General features: G+C 42.8%; 1 protein-coding gene across 1 annotated transcript in view; it reads left to right on the top strand.

Moving 5' to 3' along the window:
- The window catches only part of ppm1h (protein phosphatase, Mg2+/Mn2+ dependent, 1H), a 33,301-nt gene that overhangs the window by 1,966 nt on the left and 11,462 nt on the right, over positions 1 to 19,873 (top strand). The window contains exons 2-6 of the mRNA XM_041938874.1: positions 8,066 to 8,231; positions 10,379 to 10,735; positions 17,648 to 17,760; positions 17,929 to 18,013; positions 18,241 to 18,359. Of these exons, the coding sequence (XP_041794808.1) occupies positions 8,066 to 8,231; positions 10,379 to 10,735; positions 17,648 to 17,760; positions 17,929 to 18,013; positions 18,241 to 18,359 (840 nt within the window). The remainder of the gene's footprint in view (positions 1 to 8,065; positions 8,232 to 10,378; positions 10,736 to 17,647; positions 17,761 to 17,928; positions 18,014 to 18,240; positions 18,360 to 19,873) is intronic.

The following is a 19,873-nucleotide window of genomic DNA, read 5'->3' as shown; positions in this document are numbered from 1 at the left end:
CACTCCCTCAGGCAATTTTTCATGGTTTACAGGAAATAAACAGGAGAGACACTTTACCAGCAAAGAGAGGGAGAGAGATGAAGGCTGCAGCTAACAACGCTTCGTTTTCCTATTCACGGATCAATCGTTTGAAACATAAAATGTCAGAAAGTAGTGAAAAAATTATTTCTCAGAGCTCGAGAACCTAAAGATGTTCAATTTGCTATGATATAAAAGACAAAAAAGCGGCAAATTCTCCACATTTCAAACCCTGAAACCAGAGAGAATTTGCCGATTTTGCTTGATCAAAAACAAAAAGTTCTCGTCAATTCATTTCCTGTTGGCGCCCGATCGACTGATCGGCCGCTTCAGTGTGAAGAGAGATGTGTATGATCTGCGCTGCGTATAGAATGAAAAATCCTTTGAAACGGCTGCATTCACATACACGCCCTCCTCCGTGCTCCCTCGTGCTAATCTGCCGTGAAGAATTTTTAATCTCAAATCGGAAAAGAAAGGATGATAATTCGCTGCTGGGAAACCGACACCCACTCGTATACTGTGCCTTCTAAAGTGGGTCGGATAATTGAAGTTGAAATGGCAATCCTGATTTTTATTTGCATTTCATTATTTATTATAGTTAATAACTATGACTGAAACACTGAGGCTTATAGAATAAAACATACTTTAATGGGATATGTGATGGTACAGGATCACTTGAACAGCCCTACACATCACGGATAGATGTGACGCTGCTGCCAGTTGTGTGTGTGTGTGTGTGTGTGTGTGTGTGTGTGTGTGTGCGTGTGCGTGTTCCAGCTTGGCGTAGCATCAGCCAGGACTGAGCCATACTGGGGATTTGTCAACAGCTGGCTGACCAGCAGGCTTTGTTGTAGTGAAATCTCACTGTCGGCCGAGAAAACCTGCGTCCATACAAGATGATGTGCTCCATGCATGTGATGTGATCCCTCCGATAAGACGAAAAGCCAGGCCGTAGTGCATCTGAAGGCTCGGCGCTAACAGCTATTCTTCTTTCTACACGCGTTGTAGACGTACGAACAGTTTTCGTGACTGTGGCTAAAAACAATACAAGACAGACACTTTGATTTGCTTCTTTGAAAAGAACGTGTTTGAAGGGAATCTCTGAGTTGGATAAGTGTCTTCTAATTTTTGTAAATACTGCAATCACACTTAGATTATGTGTGAACAGTTACTTGTTGCACCTTTCAGCCGTGCTAGCAGCTCTATGGATAACAGTGTTGCACAGGTGGTCTACCATGTTGGTTGAGGCTGAAATATCTCACAGGCTAACATAGAATTTTGCACAGAAATCTGTGATAATCCTCTGACTTTTCCTCTAACGCCACCATGAGATCGACGTTTTTTTGGGGGGGGGGGGTCAGTTAACATCAAAATGAATTCGATTTATGAGCAAATACGTGCAAAACGGGTGACGTTTGAATCTCAGCTGCACTTTGTGTTTAGTGCTTATGTGTGCATGCTAGCACGCTAAGCTAAAATGGTCAACATAGTCAATGTCATGCCCGCTAGCATGCTAACATTAGCACTCAGCTCAAAACACCGCTGGGCCTAATTCCGCATTCAGGATATATGGGAGTCCTGCAGCTACGAGTTCTGACTTGAAAATAACAAAAATAACTATAACAAAAACAAATTTTTGATGCCTCAAGTACGTCATTCAATACTTCAGATATGGTGATATGTTGTCCATGCACAGTATTTTAATCCTCACACAACCAGCTGTAATCAGCAGAAAACTTTCTAGATCTCTGCAGGCAAATTGCTTTGTTGTGGCACAAATTGCTCAACACGCAGTTAGAATGAAGGATGAAATACTGAAAAAACAGGTAAACAAAAACCTACAAGTTACAAACTACCGTAATACTGTAATTAAATGTGCAAATGCAAGTGTGTGTGTGCCAAGGGTAAATGCAAACGTGCAAATGGTAAATAAAATAACTTAAGAGTACCATATAGTTAAAATAATGCTCAACATAAGGTCAGAGTTGTAGCTCACAAGTTGTTAACTTGAGACTCTCTCTTGTTCCATCCGTCATGTATGACATCAGTGCAGAGCCGCCGGCGTGGCTGTCGACCCTTGTTTATCTTTTCTCCGTACACATTCGATGTGACATGCATTATTTATGAAGGGCTAACAGGAATAGGAAACAGATACTTTGATTCGGTTGTTTTGCTTTGAAGAAAGTGTGGTTTGAAGGGAAGCTCTGGAGTGTGTATCCTGACATTTAGGGGAAAATGTTACACTCGTACTCACATTATTTGAGAAACATCTTATTTCAACATTCTAAATCCCCCCCCCCCCCCCCCCACATTATTAATAACATGATAGGGCGTTTGAGGATCACTAGCAATGTAAAGTAAAATCTAACTGTAGGATCACGCAGGATGAATTTCGTAGATCCCCACTCTGAGCTGCATGTCTCTCCGTCGTACCGCTGCCTGTCTGCCTGTCGGCCTCTCACAGCTTGCCGGGGTTATCCTGGGTTATCGCGTAGCTCCCCGTGGCGACAGGACGAGCAGTGCTGCTTCTCGAGGAGCTTTCTGATGCGCCGTCTCTGACTGCGTGCACTGCCACTGACTGTCAGGTCCAGTGAGCGCGGCCGTTCGAAATGATCAGTGAGTATCGCTCACTCTAACTTGTGTCACCCTCTTTTCTCCAGCACGCTTGCTTACAGGCCTGTCTTTTGCAGACTGGCTGCATTTAGTGCTGCGTTTTTCTGCAGTTGTGTTGCACCCAATAGCGTACACACCAGCGCTGACCACTGACGTCTCCTCCTTGTGATTTCAGCGTGCAGTTTGCAGTGCTGCCATGTTGCTGGTGTTTCTAAGAGTGGAGGAAAAGAGCCAAAACGCTCCTGACGGCACCCTCAGTTGAGTTTACTCAGGTGTGCTCTCTTCAGGAAGTCTGTTCGGTTTTGGAGGGTTTGACTTTGCTGTGATCGTGTCCATCGTCCAAAACCAAAAATGCCAAGTCATGTACACTCAGTGGCCACTTTATTAGGTACACCTATGCAATCTAATTCAATTCAATACAACAATTCTGCAAGTAAATTCTACCATTATGATATTAATTTTTGGTGACATTGTTGGAAATGATTGTCATATAATGTCAGTATTAAGCATAGAGGTGATATGTTTATTACTGAGATTATAATTAAAAGTGTTGCGGTGCTGGACTGTATTATATTTAGAGGGGCTTCTCATTTAAGGTATTAAAGGCCACCTCATTAATAGCCATTACCACTTTAAACTTAAACCCCCCCTCTCTCCTGGTCCCTTCCACTTAATTCTTTGGGTGCAGTCAAATGAAAAAGTGAACGATTCATCAAAGAAATAATTGGCAGTAAAACAGATTTTGGCAGTAATAATTAGTTGAAGCTTTAATTGCATGATCACTTAACCTGGTGTGGGTTCAGTGAAATCTCAGTGGTGCGGTCGGCTTTTCCGTTAACTGCTTGGTTCTAGCCTGTGCCCTGTTTGCTCCAAGTCCTCCTGTTTGGAGGGAGAAGGAACAGTGAAAAAGCTTTGGGTTCTGCTTCTTGTAGCTTTAGTTTGGATGGAAGTAGGTTCTGCTTATTTGTGATCTTGAGAACAAATCAAAGCTGGCAACATGAAATACAGTAGAGGTGCAATGATTATGCCAAAGTTCATTGTTTTCTTAAGTAGCCCGAAGAAAAGGTTCATTAAGAACTGTTAGAGCCACTTCAATAGCAGAGATCCAATTTTGATGATGTTGTTGCAAGATCACGGTCCAAATAGGCTTCACCTTAGCCCCCTGTCGCCTCCACGTCTCTCCTCCCTTCACCTCCTCCGTCTTGCTTGTTTGCATGGGAGAGTCATGGCACTGAGGAGGTAAAGAAGACGCTGTGACGAAGCTCTCCCACCCACTCATCCACTAACTCACTCCACTGACCCAGTACCAGTAGTACATACCCCTGCAACCTCAGCAGCATTCCGATCAATACTTAATCAATGTGCGTGTCTGTAGGCGAAACGCTAGCGTCCCCGCTGCACTTTGTATGTTTTGTCTGCAGGTCGGACCACGTGCGTGTGTGAGGGCTTTGGCTTATGACTAGAAGGCTGCAGGTTGGCATTCTCTGCATTAATATCCAACTTAAGGGAACAGAGAAAAGAAAGCAGCAGCTCCAGGGTGTTTCACAGTGTGGAGCAGGAGTTTCAGAATGAACATTTGGCATTCGTGTTTAGCAAATATTTTCAAGATTAAAATGCTGTAAATATGTATGTCTTCCTTCTGTTTTATTGTAGGTTAATCCATAATACTGTTTGTCTTTTCTTCAGTCTTTTCCTCAGCTGTGTAGAGGAAGCACATGAGCAGCACTTTTTACATTACAAAGCCTCCCAGTGCTCCATCACATGACACAGCACATGTTCTTGTGTTGATTCTGCAACATCAACACGCCACATCGCTCCGAGGCAGAAACAGCATAATGTTGTTTCAGTTCAGTGCCAGCTTTCCTTTTTAGCGTACGTTTTAACCAGGAGTTACCATTGAAGGAAGGCATAATTATCACGTTATAGGATCACGTTTATCATGATCTTAAATGATCTGTTTGTGGGAGCGGAGATGTCGCAGCAGAGTGTAGCAAGAGCGTACCGCGTGCTACAAATACCCAAAATGTGACCGCATTCTCGTGTCAACAAGAGTCATGTGCTGCATATATGCAAACATGCAGTATGTAGATGATGTAGATTTAAAGAAAAAAACTTTGAACAGGATTTGCTTAAACACAAAAGATGACATTGAATGAAGTGCTGGATGAATGTAGTAGAGAGTTTAGGCGGTGCAGTGGTTCAATAGCTCAATTGAAGAACTATAATTACCTGTGTAGTAATCGTTGCCTCCAGGTGAGGTTTTTCACAACTTGGCATCACATGTGTGCTTTTGGTTGTGCAAGAAGTTGGCAACAAAGGACGATCAAGAACAGAGCAAGGATCAGTTTTCAAAATGCAGCTGTATTTAGGTAAAAGTGATTTTCCATTTTAATTCTTCAGTCTAAAAAAATCATTAAAATAGTAAAAAAACGCTGCTCACACATTCCCATCATGACGTCAAACAGAAAGCAGTTAAATTTATAATCATATAAAGCAAAAGACATTTAAAAAGCTGGAATTAATTGATTGATGATTAAAGTATTTACTCATTTTGGCACATAATTCACACATATAATATCACAGTGTCCCTAAAATGACCTGATGGAGTCTGATAATTCCTTTGGAGCAAAACTTCAGGTCAAGTGTGACTGAAAAGAAACAATCCCAAAAAGAAGTCTCACTGCAGATTAGCGCTCTGACGGGGTAATTAAGGCCATCCCATTGTCTCAAATGTGAAGAAATGAAATGAGATAACCGAACATGACAGCCCCTGCTCTCGGACACAGCTCGTGCCTCGGGGTGTGGATGGCTTTTCCTCTCGTATCAGAGATGAAAGGCTCGAAAGCGCCACTGTTGTTAATCTCGTGATCTTCCAGGGTCAAATGAGCGTCAGTCCCTGCAGTGCTTTGGTCTCAGACACGCAGGATGGTGCATGAAGCTTGTGGCCTCTATTCATCATATGAAGCTTTAGAATGGAGTTAATGGTGCATGCTGTTGATTTAGCATATTTTAACCTGTTAGCTGTGTATCATGCCATCGTTTGAAAGGCTGATTTTAAAAGCCTGTTGAAAACTCTTACTATATAGAAGCCTCTTGAGTTTTGAGGTGATTTTTCTTGACTCTGAGTGTTGTAACGAAAGTCTGTTTGCACATTAAAAGCCTGCGATATAAATCGGTGCGCTCTAAACTCTTTTGTCCTCTTGAAGTTTGCGGTCCTCAAGCTGAGAAGCACCTAATTCAGCTGTGGAGGAGCAGAGAACCTCTTTCAACTGGATCTAAGGACACTTGGTATGCAGTGGGAAATAGTCGGCGGTAGCGTGCAATGAAATGGAAAAACCTGGTTTAAAATCTCAGATATTTCTCTGAAATATTTGTGACTAAAGCAGCGATCAAAGCTAAAGTTATAATAGTATAATAATAGTTTAACACAAAAAAACGGTGGCATTTTCAAGGCAAAATAAGCCAATTTTCTAACAGCGTCAGTATAAAAGTTCATCCTGACCTTGGAAATAGTAGTTTCATAGAAGAAATCTTAACTCAAGGTCTACTTGCTATACTTTTTCTGAGGTTTTCGACCACATCTCTGAGCAATTGAGCCAACCCCAGCTGTTGATGAAGACCATGAGATGCGGTTAAAAGCCACAGAAAAAAGCTTGTAAGTGGAAAAGCGTGGAAGCTGTCCCAGTGCCTCTGCTGCTGATGGGAACATTATTAAAATACTGCTTAATGAACCATGAAGTCAGTGCAGCTCATAAGCTGAAGAAGTGACGAGTTCGGTGTAAAATATGTGTGACATGTACAGTATGTGCACATGTGACCGCTGCATTTTTACTCCTCGTATGCAGCTAATGATTGGGACATTCCATTTAATTATGTTATCAATCCATGTTGATTTTTCTTTCTTAATTAATTGAAAAATGTCTGAAAGTGGTGAAAAATGGCCGTCACAATTTCCCAGACCCGAATGTGCTGTCATATGTAATGTTCATGTAAATTAAAATGATATAAAACAGCAAACAATATTTGACATTTGTGTGGCTAAATGACTTAAATTATTATTGAGTCATTAAAATTCATAGTTGGGTGGCTGTGTCTGCAAATAACCTCTCTGTCTTATTGACACACTGCAGGGACACACTGTGCTTTTATTAGTTTTTAGGATCGGGAAGTGGTGAATAGCCCATTGTGTACCGCTCCAATTACTGAAGGTGCGCCCAGTCAGTATCAGTTTTACAACCAAGTGTTTTCTTGGCTGGAGACAGACGATCCTTGCCCTGCACGTTCATCCACATGACTAGTTAGGCTTATTGATATCAGATCCTCAATTGGAAAGTAATCTGCCTCACCTGTCAACATGTGGCCATATAATGTCTCATTTACGTGCTACCGGTCTTTATGTCTCTAAGTATGATAGCAGTATGTTATTATGACGGTCAGAAACAGACAATAAAAAGTGAAAATACATCTTTATATTTCACGTTTTGTTCTGGCGTGCCCTTTGCTTACCTAACCTCTCGAGCTCTACTTTCATAAGCGACTACATGCGCGGTTTTAATAAGGCCACTGCAGCCCGAACGTCTCCTACAGCGTGGCTAAATTGAGAATGCCTGGAGTATTGTTAAGCAGCGTGTGCTTGTCCATGACTACAGCAGCTCGCAGCAGCAGTGCGCCATCTGCCAGGTGTTGTATAATGCAGTATTTATGTGTCTTTCTGTCCTCTGCCCTACATGTGTGGGTCTCAAACTGAAGCGTGCATTTAAAGAGTGTGTATCTGCTGACTTTATCCCGCGTGGCCTCACTTTGTTAATTGCGATAAAACGACTGTTGTGGAGGGAAACTTGCACAGAAGTTCAGTTTGGAAGGATGTTAAAGTCCCCTAAGTACAGCCAGTGGAGTAAAGGTCACCGCTTCAGTTGAAACATTAAGGAAGATATTGAACCTCTTAAATTAGGTGCTGCTGTGTATCATCTTTCACCGCCAACACGCAGGAAATGTAATGTCTTTGTTGTGATAAACATGCAGAGGGCACAATCGCCTTTTTGGAAGTTTAATCCAGGACACAACTGTCAATAGCCTGTTTTTTGTTTGGGATGAAAAGGTGTGATTGAAGTGATGTGAGTGGAGGTGACAAGTTTCTTGGAAATATCTCAACCCCTCAGATGCCTCAGGTGTTGTTAGGGACTTTATATATATTCACATTCACACTGACAAGCGAGGATGGAGCAAGGTTCCCCACTTTGTGAAACACATGATTGCATCTCTATTTCTTTTCCAAAAAATATTTGCACAATTCATTTACTGAAGTATTGTAATATGCACTATATGTACATGGCATTTAAATATCTTATTTACTTTTACTTTTTCTCATCTCTCCTTAGATGTCCTGTTAAACTGAAATCCCCTTCTTGTGTCCTGTTATCCCCTCTCTGTCCAGGGTGATCAACGCAGGAAAAAGCACATTAAACGAGGACCAGGCCTGCTGTGAGGTGCTAGTGGTCAAAAGGAGACCTGCGGGAAGCTCCACGGCCAACCGGACCCCAACGGCCCGCAGGAGGTCTTCCCTGCCCAACGGAGAGGGTCTGGGCCTCCGGGAGTGCCTGGTCAGTCAAACGAATGGGTCTGGTTCCATTCGGAAGTATCCGCCTTTTCCACCTTATCCAACTTGCATGACATTCTGCAGACACAGTTTAAGACCACAGGAAGTGATGGGTCTATTCATATCCTGAGAAATGACCTCACACTGACAGGATGGAGACATTTGTGTGTGTTTTCTGGGTGTTGAAGTAAAAAAAAAAATACCATGAACTTAAATATGAATTTTATGCTTCAGCTCAGGAGTGTAAAATCACACGCGGTTTCCGGGTGAGCTGTCCGTTTGATATAATGTTAATGTGCGTCACAGACTGGAAGCTCATTGATGAAATCCAGGTAATGATCAGGGTGGATGTAGCCCTCGATGTGGCCTCCTTTTGGGACCCACTGTCCCCTTGTCCTGTCCCGTCAGCAGCTTACTGGGGCGTGCAGCACAGCGTCCTTCACACGCCACAGTGGCCTTTAACGGCGCTTGACAGCCACTAATACGGGGCAGGCAAATGCGAGCACGCTTGCTCACAGAAACGCACAAATAGGCTTTAAAGTTCCTTCAGTGCAGTATGTCGCGTACAAAGGAAAACTGTATCATGAAATGTCGGCTCACTGCTGTTTATCGGGCATTTGACCAAATCCATGCAACACACTGACACACTTGGTCACTGAAAAAACTATGAAACCTACAAACTGTGTGTGTCTTTCTCCTCCTCCTGTGATTTCTGTATTTTCTCACTGTTCTTTCAGCTTTAACCGTTCTAAAAAAAACTTTTAATATGTGTCTATATAAAGTAAAACTGCTGCTAAAAATTTCCCCTCAGCCCACCAGTACTTTGCTCAGGCCCACCCAGAGCCTACAGCAAACTCATGCAAGTACCTCATGACTCACTACTGCAGTGATACTAGACCAATAAGAGTAGTGTGGTGCCTTTCTAATGCTCTTTCCTTGCTTCATAGGCTCATGTTGTAGAATCTTCCCGCGCTATATTTAGAAAATCAGAGCCCTAGTGTGTTTGCAGAAATATGTGCTAGCAATGATCTGCACTCAGCGTGCACCCTATCAGCCCTCTTTTTCGCTTCACGCACACGTCACGGCATGGTTAGATGTGTGCACCTGCAACTCCACGTCCATACTTTAAATATATGTGGCTTAATTACTAAGAATGGAGTTAACTTTGTATCTAACAGACTTTGAACAAGCACCGCCTTTAGCTCCAGGAGGGCGGGACATCACAGAGTTGCTGCACTTTTTGAAGGCGGCGGACTCAAAGGTTTGCAGTGAATGAAGCGGATCACAAGATGCTTTGTCTAATCTTTTAATCTATTATGTGGGAGGTGGCTCTTTGTAGGTGAACACTGATGACAGCGCAGACATTCAGAGCGTCACAATGGGTCTATTAAAACCTGCGTAGAAGCAGAGCATATTTTAATGATACAAAGCAATCCCTCTGAGCACCTGTATGAATTTAAATGCAGTGTCAGAAGCACGGAGCTTTCAGCCATTATCTTTGGGTAACGTGGGAGGCACTGATGTCCTCATGAGTCGGCTTGGACCCCTGAACCAACCTGCTATTCTTCTGTTCACTGAGACAGTGGTGCATCAGTGGTACCCAACCTTTTTGGCTTGTGACCCTTTTCACAACATCCGTTCATCACCTCCTCAGATTGTTTCACTTTATGCTCTAACAGTTTTAGAGGCCTCTTTAGTATCTTGATGTTGGGGGGTCCCTCCAGGTTGGGAACCACTGCAGTGCCATATGACTCCAAGGAGAAAGGAAGCTTTGACTCACCCGACATTCACACATTGATCATTTTGAATGATAATAGGATATGCTGGAGCTTGTTATTGAAAATACTCATAAAAACCTGGCTCTTGGAGTTAGAACCCTAATATTTTGTGCAGCTGTTGTCCAATCATCCATTTAAAGATGCTCATTAAATCTTGAAATATTTGGCTGTTATCGACTTCTGATTGATCGACAAGAAAATGTTAAAGCCTGCTTGCGACTATAGAAATCCATGGCTTGTTGGTCGATCAGTGTGAATGCGAGGTCTGACAAAACTCTTCCTCTTGCATGCTCAATGCTGCAGATTCAAATATCGACACAGGTGATGATGGTGTGTGTCTGTGTTTGATGTGTGTTTGATTATCTGCATCCAGGACAGCTCTGAAGACCTCACCTTGCACTACTGGGCCTTGTTCGATGGCCACGCTGGTTCCGGGGCGGCCGTGGTGGCCTCCCGCCTGCTTCATCACCACATCGCCCTGCACCTTCAGGAGGTGATGGAGATCCTCTGCACTCCAAACCTGCTGCCCCCGACGTGCCTGGGGGAGGAGCCCATCAATCACCACCTGACCCCGACGTCCCAGCGCGCCCTCACCAGGGCGGCCTCGCTCCGCGGCGCCGCAGGGGCTCCGGGCTCGCCCAGCACCCCGCCCGCGCGCTTCTTTACCGAGAAGAAGGTTTCACACGAGAGCCTGGTGATCGGCGCCATCGAGAATGCTTTCAAAGACATGGTAAGAGGCTTGTGCTTGGTATGAAGTGGAAAGTCGATTATAGAATGAGCAGTAAAAATACTAACACTCATTGAAATGACAGAACATGGCAAACATGTTTGCTTGGCGCTGCTAATGCTCTTGTTGCACAAGCAAAAAGCATTTTTCCACCCTCAGACGTAAAAAAAACCCTTTTTTTTCAACTTTGATGGTTTAAAACTGAACATATTTCAGTTGAGTTTGGAGGAAATTCCGAGATTTGGTGTCACTTTTTTGCTCCGTTGTAAAATTAGGCATTGCATCCCTAAACTCCTATACAGCATGTTACCAGTTTGTGATGTCTAACATGTTATTTTCGTGAACTGCCACTGCAGGTAGTGATTTCTCATAATTCCCAGAACAACACTGGACATCCATCTGTCAAAGAGTTGCTGCCTCCATCCCCAGTGTTGTGTGTATTTGGAGAAAAAGGCTGGTCATGCCCTTTGAACGTCACAAATTGTGTACAGAATACCCATTAGTATCTGTGCACGCATGGAGGAATCAGTGTGGTTACTTAGCATCCATTAAACTCTAACTACTTACTATGTCAATTGATATTGATTCACTGTAATTAGTCGGTCGATGCACATAGGCCTCACCGTTTCCTGCTTCTGGTTTACTAAGAGAAGCAGACATACATGAATCATTCCGTGTTGATGCTGACCTGTGGATGCAATAAATAGAACAGAGCACAAACACCTTTGTTTTATTACATATCTCAGCTCTTAAAACCTGTAAAATGACACAACAAACAACATCGATATTTTGGGTGTTAAAAACACTTCGCTGGTTGGCTTGTAAGGTAGCTGCAAAAAGCTTCCTGTGAATGTAGTCAGCTTGAGCTTCGCACACAGCTTCAAAACCACAATAACAACACAGACACAAACACACTAAAACGCCGCATATACACTGTAGGCCAAGAACCTTTTCCAAAGTCAGAAAATATGACTGTTTCCCTCAAACTGGAAGCATATGGTGCCAGTCAGCTAGTCAGAAAGAACCAGGAAAGGTGATTTTCCCTTCGAGCTGCTGCAGGTCACACACACACACACACACACACACACACACACACACACACACACACACACCAGCCATCTGGCCGAGCTGTAAGTGGATGCTGGAGAGTTGACTCATGCAGAGGCCAAGAGATCCAGACCAGAGCCAATCAAAACAGTGCGGCCTGCCTGACAGGCTTTGAGGGGGAGAGGTTAAAGGTCACTGGCCTCAGTTTCAACATCAGGATTTGGATCAACAGTCTCTGTTATGTTTGTCTTCTGCTGTGCTGCCAAAGAGCAAAGATCTTACGTGCAGCTACACTGAGAGATTAAAGCCACTCTTCTTGTTCGGATGTCAGAGCAGTTTTACTCGTAGTAATTCATAGTTTGCCACGTAGACAGTGTGATGCCTGCCAGCAAATTTTAAGCAGATTCACTCAATTAAGAACAGTTTTTAAGATAATGATTATTTTAATTATCAGTTAATCTACCGTTCACAAAGCCACATACTGCATATTCAGTTTACCCTCATGGAAGACTAGAGTAACTGTTTCCAGTTACTCTAGTCTTCAAATCTGAGAAACTGGAAACAGAATTTTTGGACTATGGACTAATAGTGTCAGCTGAGGACATAAAAAAGCACATAAAAAAGAATAAAATCTATTTACATTACTATTTTTGTGACGGTCACCAGACCAACTGTAATCTGAGCTGTCCTGCTGCAGTGAACCCAAACCACCCGGCCTTAGAAACACGTTCCTGCAGACGCTCTGAATGATCGTCCAGTACCGCTCGATCCAGCTCTGCACAGCACCAACTCTTTGCTAACATTTGCGTTCCGGGTGAGTTCACTCAGGGACGTTAAATGAGATCCTGATGGATGGCAGTGCAGATCAATCTCATTAGAAAATACCAATTTCTCAGTTCATCCTGGTGTTTCCACCTCTTAACCACTAGATGGTAGTGTGCAATTAACAATTTTTACCAAACGCCATGGCCATGAAATGAGAAATAGTGCACTAGAGCACTAGCTTAGCGTGTGTGTAGGTGTAATTAATGCTTGTGTAAGGATCAGTTAAGGAATTGAGAGGTCTATTGTGAATTTGGGGTTATTGATAAGGTGATGTTTCACACAGTCATCAGGGTCGTGTTTTCAGTGACTTACGGAAATAATAGAACTACAGTTTGACAGTGTTGTTATGTCACAATAAGGTTTAGTAAAATAGCATGGCAGTAATCCTCAGAAATCCGGTTTTTGAGCAGGAATCGGATCACAGGAGATTACGATTATGATCCACTTTTACACTGAGAAGTCAGGACACACTCTGACTCGCAATGCAACGGTTTGCTTCTCTTTTGCATCATCTGACAAGGAAAAGATTTCCTTGTCAGGAGCGTATCTGCTCACAACCCCTGGCAATCAGCAAGCATCCATGTCTCGCTCAGCTCGCCGTCTCTCCTCTCACATGCCTCTCTAACTCTTTATCCAGCTCTGAATCTGCACTTTTTACCCTCTGTGTCCTCTCGCTCTCTTAAAGGGCAAGCGCGTCAGGATCCACCATTTCAAACGTTGCCGTCGATGTCACAGCGTACCTCAAACCTCGCAGCTGCAGAGCTGCCTAATGGCGATCCGAAGTTGTTCTTCAGAGAGCGACCGCACATATCAAAGCGCATATAATGCATTTACAGTTCATTGTTCAGTATTTCACTAATTGTTTTTCCAGGTGGTTACAGAGTTGTTCTCCTCACCTGTGGGCTCTAATTACAGCGCCTACAGTCCCCCTCATTTATTTTCATTTCAGTAATCACTTTTGTAAAATTAGATGCAGTCTGGTTCAAATGGTAAACATTTCCGCTTGGAAGAAAAGAAAACTCACTTCTGCTTTTGCTGAGTTGCCATCCAAAAAGTGGATTTTGGCAGAATCTCACCCCAAACAGCCCCCTGCTTTATTTTTTTTAATGAAGCTCATTCTTTAAGAAAATGGGAAGTGTCAGAGAATCTTGGGAGGGTTGTTATCACTCTAAATCTTTGTCTCAGGGTTCGCCGAGCCTCTGTATCTTCTCAGCGGGACCCGCCTTTTATTCTGCTCTGACGCGACTCATTGCATTCCTATGGAAGCGGCCGGAGTGTGTGTGTGGAGTGGCTGCTGAAGCCTGATAATCACTCAAGGTTGTGTTAACATCAAAAACAATGTGCAGCTCAGAGGCAAAGGCTCATCAGCCAAACTGTGAGTTGGCTGGGGACTGAAACAAGAGGGTACGAGATCACCGGCCTCGTCTGATCCTCTTCGGTATAAGACATTTATTTGTAGCCCTTGTACCACTTGTGCAGACTGTCACATGACGTCTTGCAACCCTGATTACAAAAGCCGGGACACCATCTAAAACATAAATAGAACAGAATTAGATAATTTGCTAATCCTTTTTGACATGTACTCAATTGAAAACAGGCCAAAGACAATATATTTAATGCTTGACCTCATCTGCTTCATTGATTTTTGTAAATATCTGCTTCTTCTGAATTTGATGCAGCAACACGTTTGAAACAATTTGTGACAGGAGCAACAAAAGAATCAGAATCAGAAGCGTTTATTGTCCTTACACAAGTGCAACAAAATTACATTCGGTTACAACCCGTCCCAACAGGGACAGAAGGACCACGATGCAGTCGCTGGGAAAGTTGTGGAACGCTCCAAAAACACCTGTTAGGAACATTCTACATGTAAACAGGTTCATTGGTAACAGGTGATAGTAACATGATTCGGTATGATAACATCAACATAATATTACATTCTGTTACAGCGCAAGCAAAGCTGATAAATTGACAAAGTTTGCTGTTAGACGCTAACGTTATGGTCTTGCCAAGCGAATAAATGGGTTAGATAGCTTTCTAAGAGAATTTAAGATGAATCTTATGTTTCTGTGGTGCAACAAAACAACGACACAGCTTTAGTTCCTAGTTTCAGCTACATGTAGCTGGGGCAACGAAGTCAGCACTCCCAGCCAAGAAATGTACATAACCCCCCCCCCAATAAACCGAAGCGAGCTGTTTTAAGATTTCAGTTTTTGTACAAATTACAGAAACCAGATAAATAATTTTAACTAGTTTTGTTTCTTTTTAGATGGAGCCAGGCTAGCTGTTCCCCTCTATTCTCCTTCCTTGTTTGAGTGCTAAGCTAAGCTAAGCTAACTGGCTGCTTGCACTAGCGTCTTATTTACCATGCAGATATGAGAATGGTAATTATCTTTTGGCAAGAAACCAAATAAACATATTTCCCAAAACGTCAAAGCACTCCTTTAATTAGCGACCTTCAGAGATGTTGCACGCACATTTTTGAACACCGTAAAAAGAAGCTAATCGCCTCCTGACTGCAGCCATGAGCCATGTTGAACTATTCCTTTGACTTACTGTAATTGTTAGCATGAGGTATGTTGTGTGGAAGCATTTGTCGGGACATAATGGTAGATTAGCAGAATGTTAACAATGTTTTACTAAATCTGGCGTGTGCATTTTTTTTGCGTGCATTTTTTTTTGTTTTTGCATCTCATGAATTGTCAAGAGGAGTGTAAAGGTATATGTGTTTAACACCTTATCAATTTTGTATATGTATTGATATTTTCTAGCTTTAATTTGGTGAGAAACTGGCCACAATCAGGTCAATTTGGCAGTCTTTCTCAGGGCATGCATTAGCTGAGTATTAACAATCACAGTGGCGAGGTGTGTGACTGTGCGAGAGTGTGTGCTGGCAGCAGGTTATTAATTTTCTATATTAAAGGAACTTTAGCTGTTTCTTTTTTTTCTAAGAGTTTGCCCAAAGGTCATTCTTGCGCTCAAAAACAGCTGATACGCAAGTGATTTGGCTAATTAGTTTAAAATGATTAATTCAGTTAATTACCTGTCTCACTGTCCGTCATCAGTTTTCCATCTTTTCTGACGTTCAGCCTCTTTTTCTGCCATCACTCTTTTGAGTTTTTTTTTTGTGCAATGCTTTTAGGCCTGATAGCTTTAGGCTGTCATTGATTCTGCAAACTCGCTAACAGGTAACACTGCAGACAGCGTGGAAAAGCATGCTTTTATATTCATGTGGATTTCAGAGGAATCTGCTTTTATTGTCCTCTCACTTGTTGCTCAAATGGGAGATTCATTTTTCTTTTAACTCACTTGATGATTACTTGTTATTTTTGTTATTTTTGTCACTGGCTGATGTGGTCATATGATGCGATGTGGAAGTGATGTGAAACCAGACCGCTCCTGATTTGTCAGTCCCATGTCGTGATATTTTCTGTTCTTTCAAGGAAGCAATAAAGAGTCTAGTTTGAAGAAGTACAGAAACGTTTTATTGCATTAGGATGGCACTTATGGCAGTTTGGTGGAATGGGATGTGTGTGTGTGTTTGGGCATCTGCTTGCTTGCTATTTACGTCAGTTGTTAGAGTCTTCCTGGCAGGAGTGCAGAGGAGAAAGGTGTGGATGTTTATGCAGACATTTTCATTATTAAAGACTTTGCCTGCAGCAAGAGGTATTGGATACAGCCAGGGTAAATATGTTTGGCTCACTTTGGATACATAATTCATTTAGGGTGAAGGACACATTTGTTCGCCCTCCCCGACACACACACGTATGCATGCACACACACGCACACACACGCACACACATACAGTTGTGTTTCTATCACTTTTGGGGCCATTACATAGACTTACTTTCATTTCCTGGAGACCTGCCCTCACCATAACCATAACCACTACTTGTCTAACCCTAATCTTAAACCTTAAACCAAGTCTTCACACTAAAATGTAATGATTTATATCATGGGGACTTGCATTTTGTCCCTTTAAGGAAGGCGAGTCCCCACAATGCGAGTGTGTAAACAGATTTATTTCCCCACAATGTGAGCAATCCACACATGCACACACGCTCATTCACGCTCCTGAGAAATGTGTGTATGTGTGTGTGTTTTCTGTAAATGGAAAGGACGATGGGTGCATGCATCCAACCCCACACGCCAGTTAGTCTGCACACAATGTATGCACACACTACAATCCACTGTCAGAGAAACACACACACACACACACACACACACACACACACACACACACACATATACTGTACACAAACACACATACATTGACAGATGGAGGTCGTCAGCAGCGGAGCAGAAGGCGATATGATTTAGTTGGGGTAACATCCCTCATGGGAAAACATGTTTGGGATGGCCTCGCTGCAAATGTGTTCTCCAACATTTCTCATGCCACTCAATCTGTTGATGGCGACGGGGGGATGCGAGGGAGGCGCCGGAGGGGCCATCCATTTCCCCGGGATAACTTCCTGCTTCTGTTTTGCGATGAAAGGCCCCTCAGGAGCTCTTCGCCGCCGACCGACAATAGCCATGCCGAGCATAAAAGGGTTAAACCAAGTGTGAGCGGCTCGGTTGAAATTTATGTTGGCATTTTGATTAATTTGCTGACAGGTTAATTATTCATCTAATTAATGAACTGATAGCGTGTTTTTTTTTTTTCAATTTTTTTTTTTTTTGGTTTAATTAGCAACAAATTAATCTAGGCTAATTAACTGGCGTAATAACCAGCAGTCCCTCCAAACTCTCACTCCAATCTTTTTGGTCTCCATTCCGTTTTATTGCTCCTTGACTCATGGTGCTATTGATAAATGAATTCATTATGTTGCTATAATTAATAATAGCATCATTTTAAGTATCAGCGCAATATTTTACTCAGTATCAGGTTATTGCTTAAATGCTATGTGCAGCTGCATGATAGGAAAAAGTTTTTGAAGGCTGTGATGATTAGAAAGATGATTATGTGCAGAGGATGGGTCTGGATTATGTGCTCTCATCAGAGGATTAATGTGTGTGTGTGTGTGTGTGTGTGTTTGTATTCAGGATGTGCAGATAGAAAAGGAGAAGGCAGTCTACAACATCTCAGGTGGCTGCACTGCTCTAGTGGTCGTCTATATGCTCGGAAAGCTCTACGTTGGGAACGCTGGGGACAGCAGGTGAGAGACACACACGCTTGCAGTGACAAACCTACACACACACACGCACACTTGACATGCAGGCGTCTTCTCCCTGTCGCTCACCTTCGGGTGCCCTGCAGCCAGCAGGAGCGACAGTGTCCCAGCTTAGGTAAAGAGAATTTTGTTTTGTCTGCCGCTCTCCCTCAGAGCTATCATCGTCCGGGCCGGCGAAGTCATCCCCATGTCAGCAGAGTTCACACCGGAGTCAGAGAGACGGCGACTGCAGTTCCTGGTAAGGCAGAACCTTCCTCAGCTACTCTCTAGCGAGCACAGCTGTCAGATATTAGCAGAGCTGACCTCGCCTCCCGTTGAGACACCAGCTATGCTTAGCTCTGTCTCTCTTACACCGCCTGCTCTCTTTGCCAGCTTAATAGACTATGGAATTGTTTTTCCTATCCCCTGGGTATGCCAATCTTCTTCTTTTTCTGTTTTTTTTTTTTTGTCCGTTTCATATCGAAGGCCTACATGCAGCCCCACTTATTAGGGAACGAGTTTACACATCTGGAATTCCCAAGGAGGGTCCAGAGGAAGGAGGTGGGGAAGAGGATGCTGTACCGTGACTTCACCATGGCAGGATGGTGGGTTTTATTAATTTTTTTGGACTAATTTACTGATACGATTAATCTCTTAATGTCAAATACAATGCACAAGTGACACAGCATGCAAACTACAGGGATACCATTGGTGTTTTTTTTTTTTCCTATTTTGCATTTCCTTCAGTATGTGTGACAGTAGGTTTCTCCTCTGCCTCCCTGATAAATTATTTAAGGCTTTATCTGTTCAATTTTTTTACACCCTTACACATCCTGTGTATCTGAATCCATTTATGGGCCCTGTGAGAGAAATTTGTGTGAAAATAATTTCTGCTACCTAGCATTGCATAATCGTTTCTTTCTGAAACATTAATTTGTGACATTCTCTTTGTTTGAGTGATTTCCTATAATGTACCCCTGATGGAAATAGCCAGTAATAGCAATTTCCAACCCATTCAGTGTGCAGCAGTGTAAAAAAAGCCATTCAAAGGTTCACTGCCAGAAGGAGGCCAGGAAGTGGCCTTGACTCTTCTGATTGCGTGTGTGTGTGTGTGTGTGTGTGTGTGTCTGTGTGTGAAGAGGTAAGAAGGAATATGTGGGCACATCAAGGACCCGGCTCTTTATATTTGTGTGGAGAGTGATGCTGTGAGAGGGAAGAAAAGAGAGAGTACGTAAAGACTGACAAACAGATGGAAATGTGAAAGCGAGAGAAAAATAGTAGAGTGTAGAAAGTGTCCACAGGGTGGATTATATCATTTAATTTTGAGGCAAAATCCCTAAACTAACACAGTCATAGTTACAAAGACCTACTGACGTCACATGAATCAACTTTGCGCTTGCGAAGCGCAGTGTCGTGCATGAGGTAGATTGCCTGAGCGGCTCTCGTGAAAGCTGCAGGCGGCGATACCGGAGGCCGAGCGATCAGAGCAATCGGAACGGGCATGTTATGAACGGGCGCTGCACTGGTTGGATTCTGTGTCGGATAAAATAATCAGAGAATCTCAGCGATCAAAGAGCCGAGGCAATCAGCACTTTTCATAGTTTTAAATGAGTTTTAAATGTGTGTAAGGAGTTTACATTAGGACACATTTACCAAACACAGACAGCTAACTCACCTGTGCAGCAGCTTCTGCTGGTGGTGGAAGCAGCATTCAGATGCTGTAAAGTAGCAGCACCACAATAAGACAAATACTCCATTACAAGGAAAGGTTCTGTGTTCACAATCTTACTTGCAGTATGTAAAGGTAATGGTAAAAAGTAACTATATTTACTAGTAATTACAAGTAATGTATTTGTGCACAGGTCTGATTTACTTTTATGCTACTTCCACTACATATCACATTGAAATGTTGTACTTTTTACTCCTTTACTCATCTTTATTTGACAGCTGTAGTAAGTACTTACTTTGTGGATTAAGCTTTCAAAACCTAAAATAAAAATGCGATGCATTGCTCCAGAGTCAATAAACAGTATACAGGCAGCTAAAACTAGCTCCACTTCAACTAACTTTAATATTTTTTACATATTTTGCTGATGATGTCTTTGTACTTCCACATACA

The sequence above is a fragment of the Chelmon rostratus genome, chromosome 6, assembly GCF_017976325.1.
Source record: "Chelmon rostratus isolate fCheRos1 chromosome 6, fCheRos1.pri, whole genome shotgun sequence".
Classification (NCBI taxonomy): Eukaryota; Metazoa; Chordata; class Actinopteri; order Chaetodontiformes; family Chaetodontidae; genus Chelmon; species Chelmon rostratus.
This window is presented reverse-complemented; position numbering and strand designations above follow the sequence as displayed.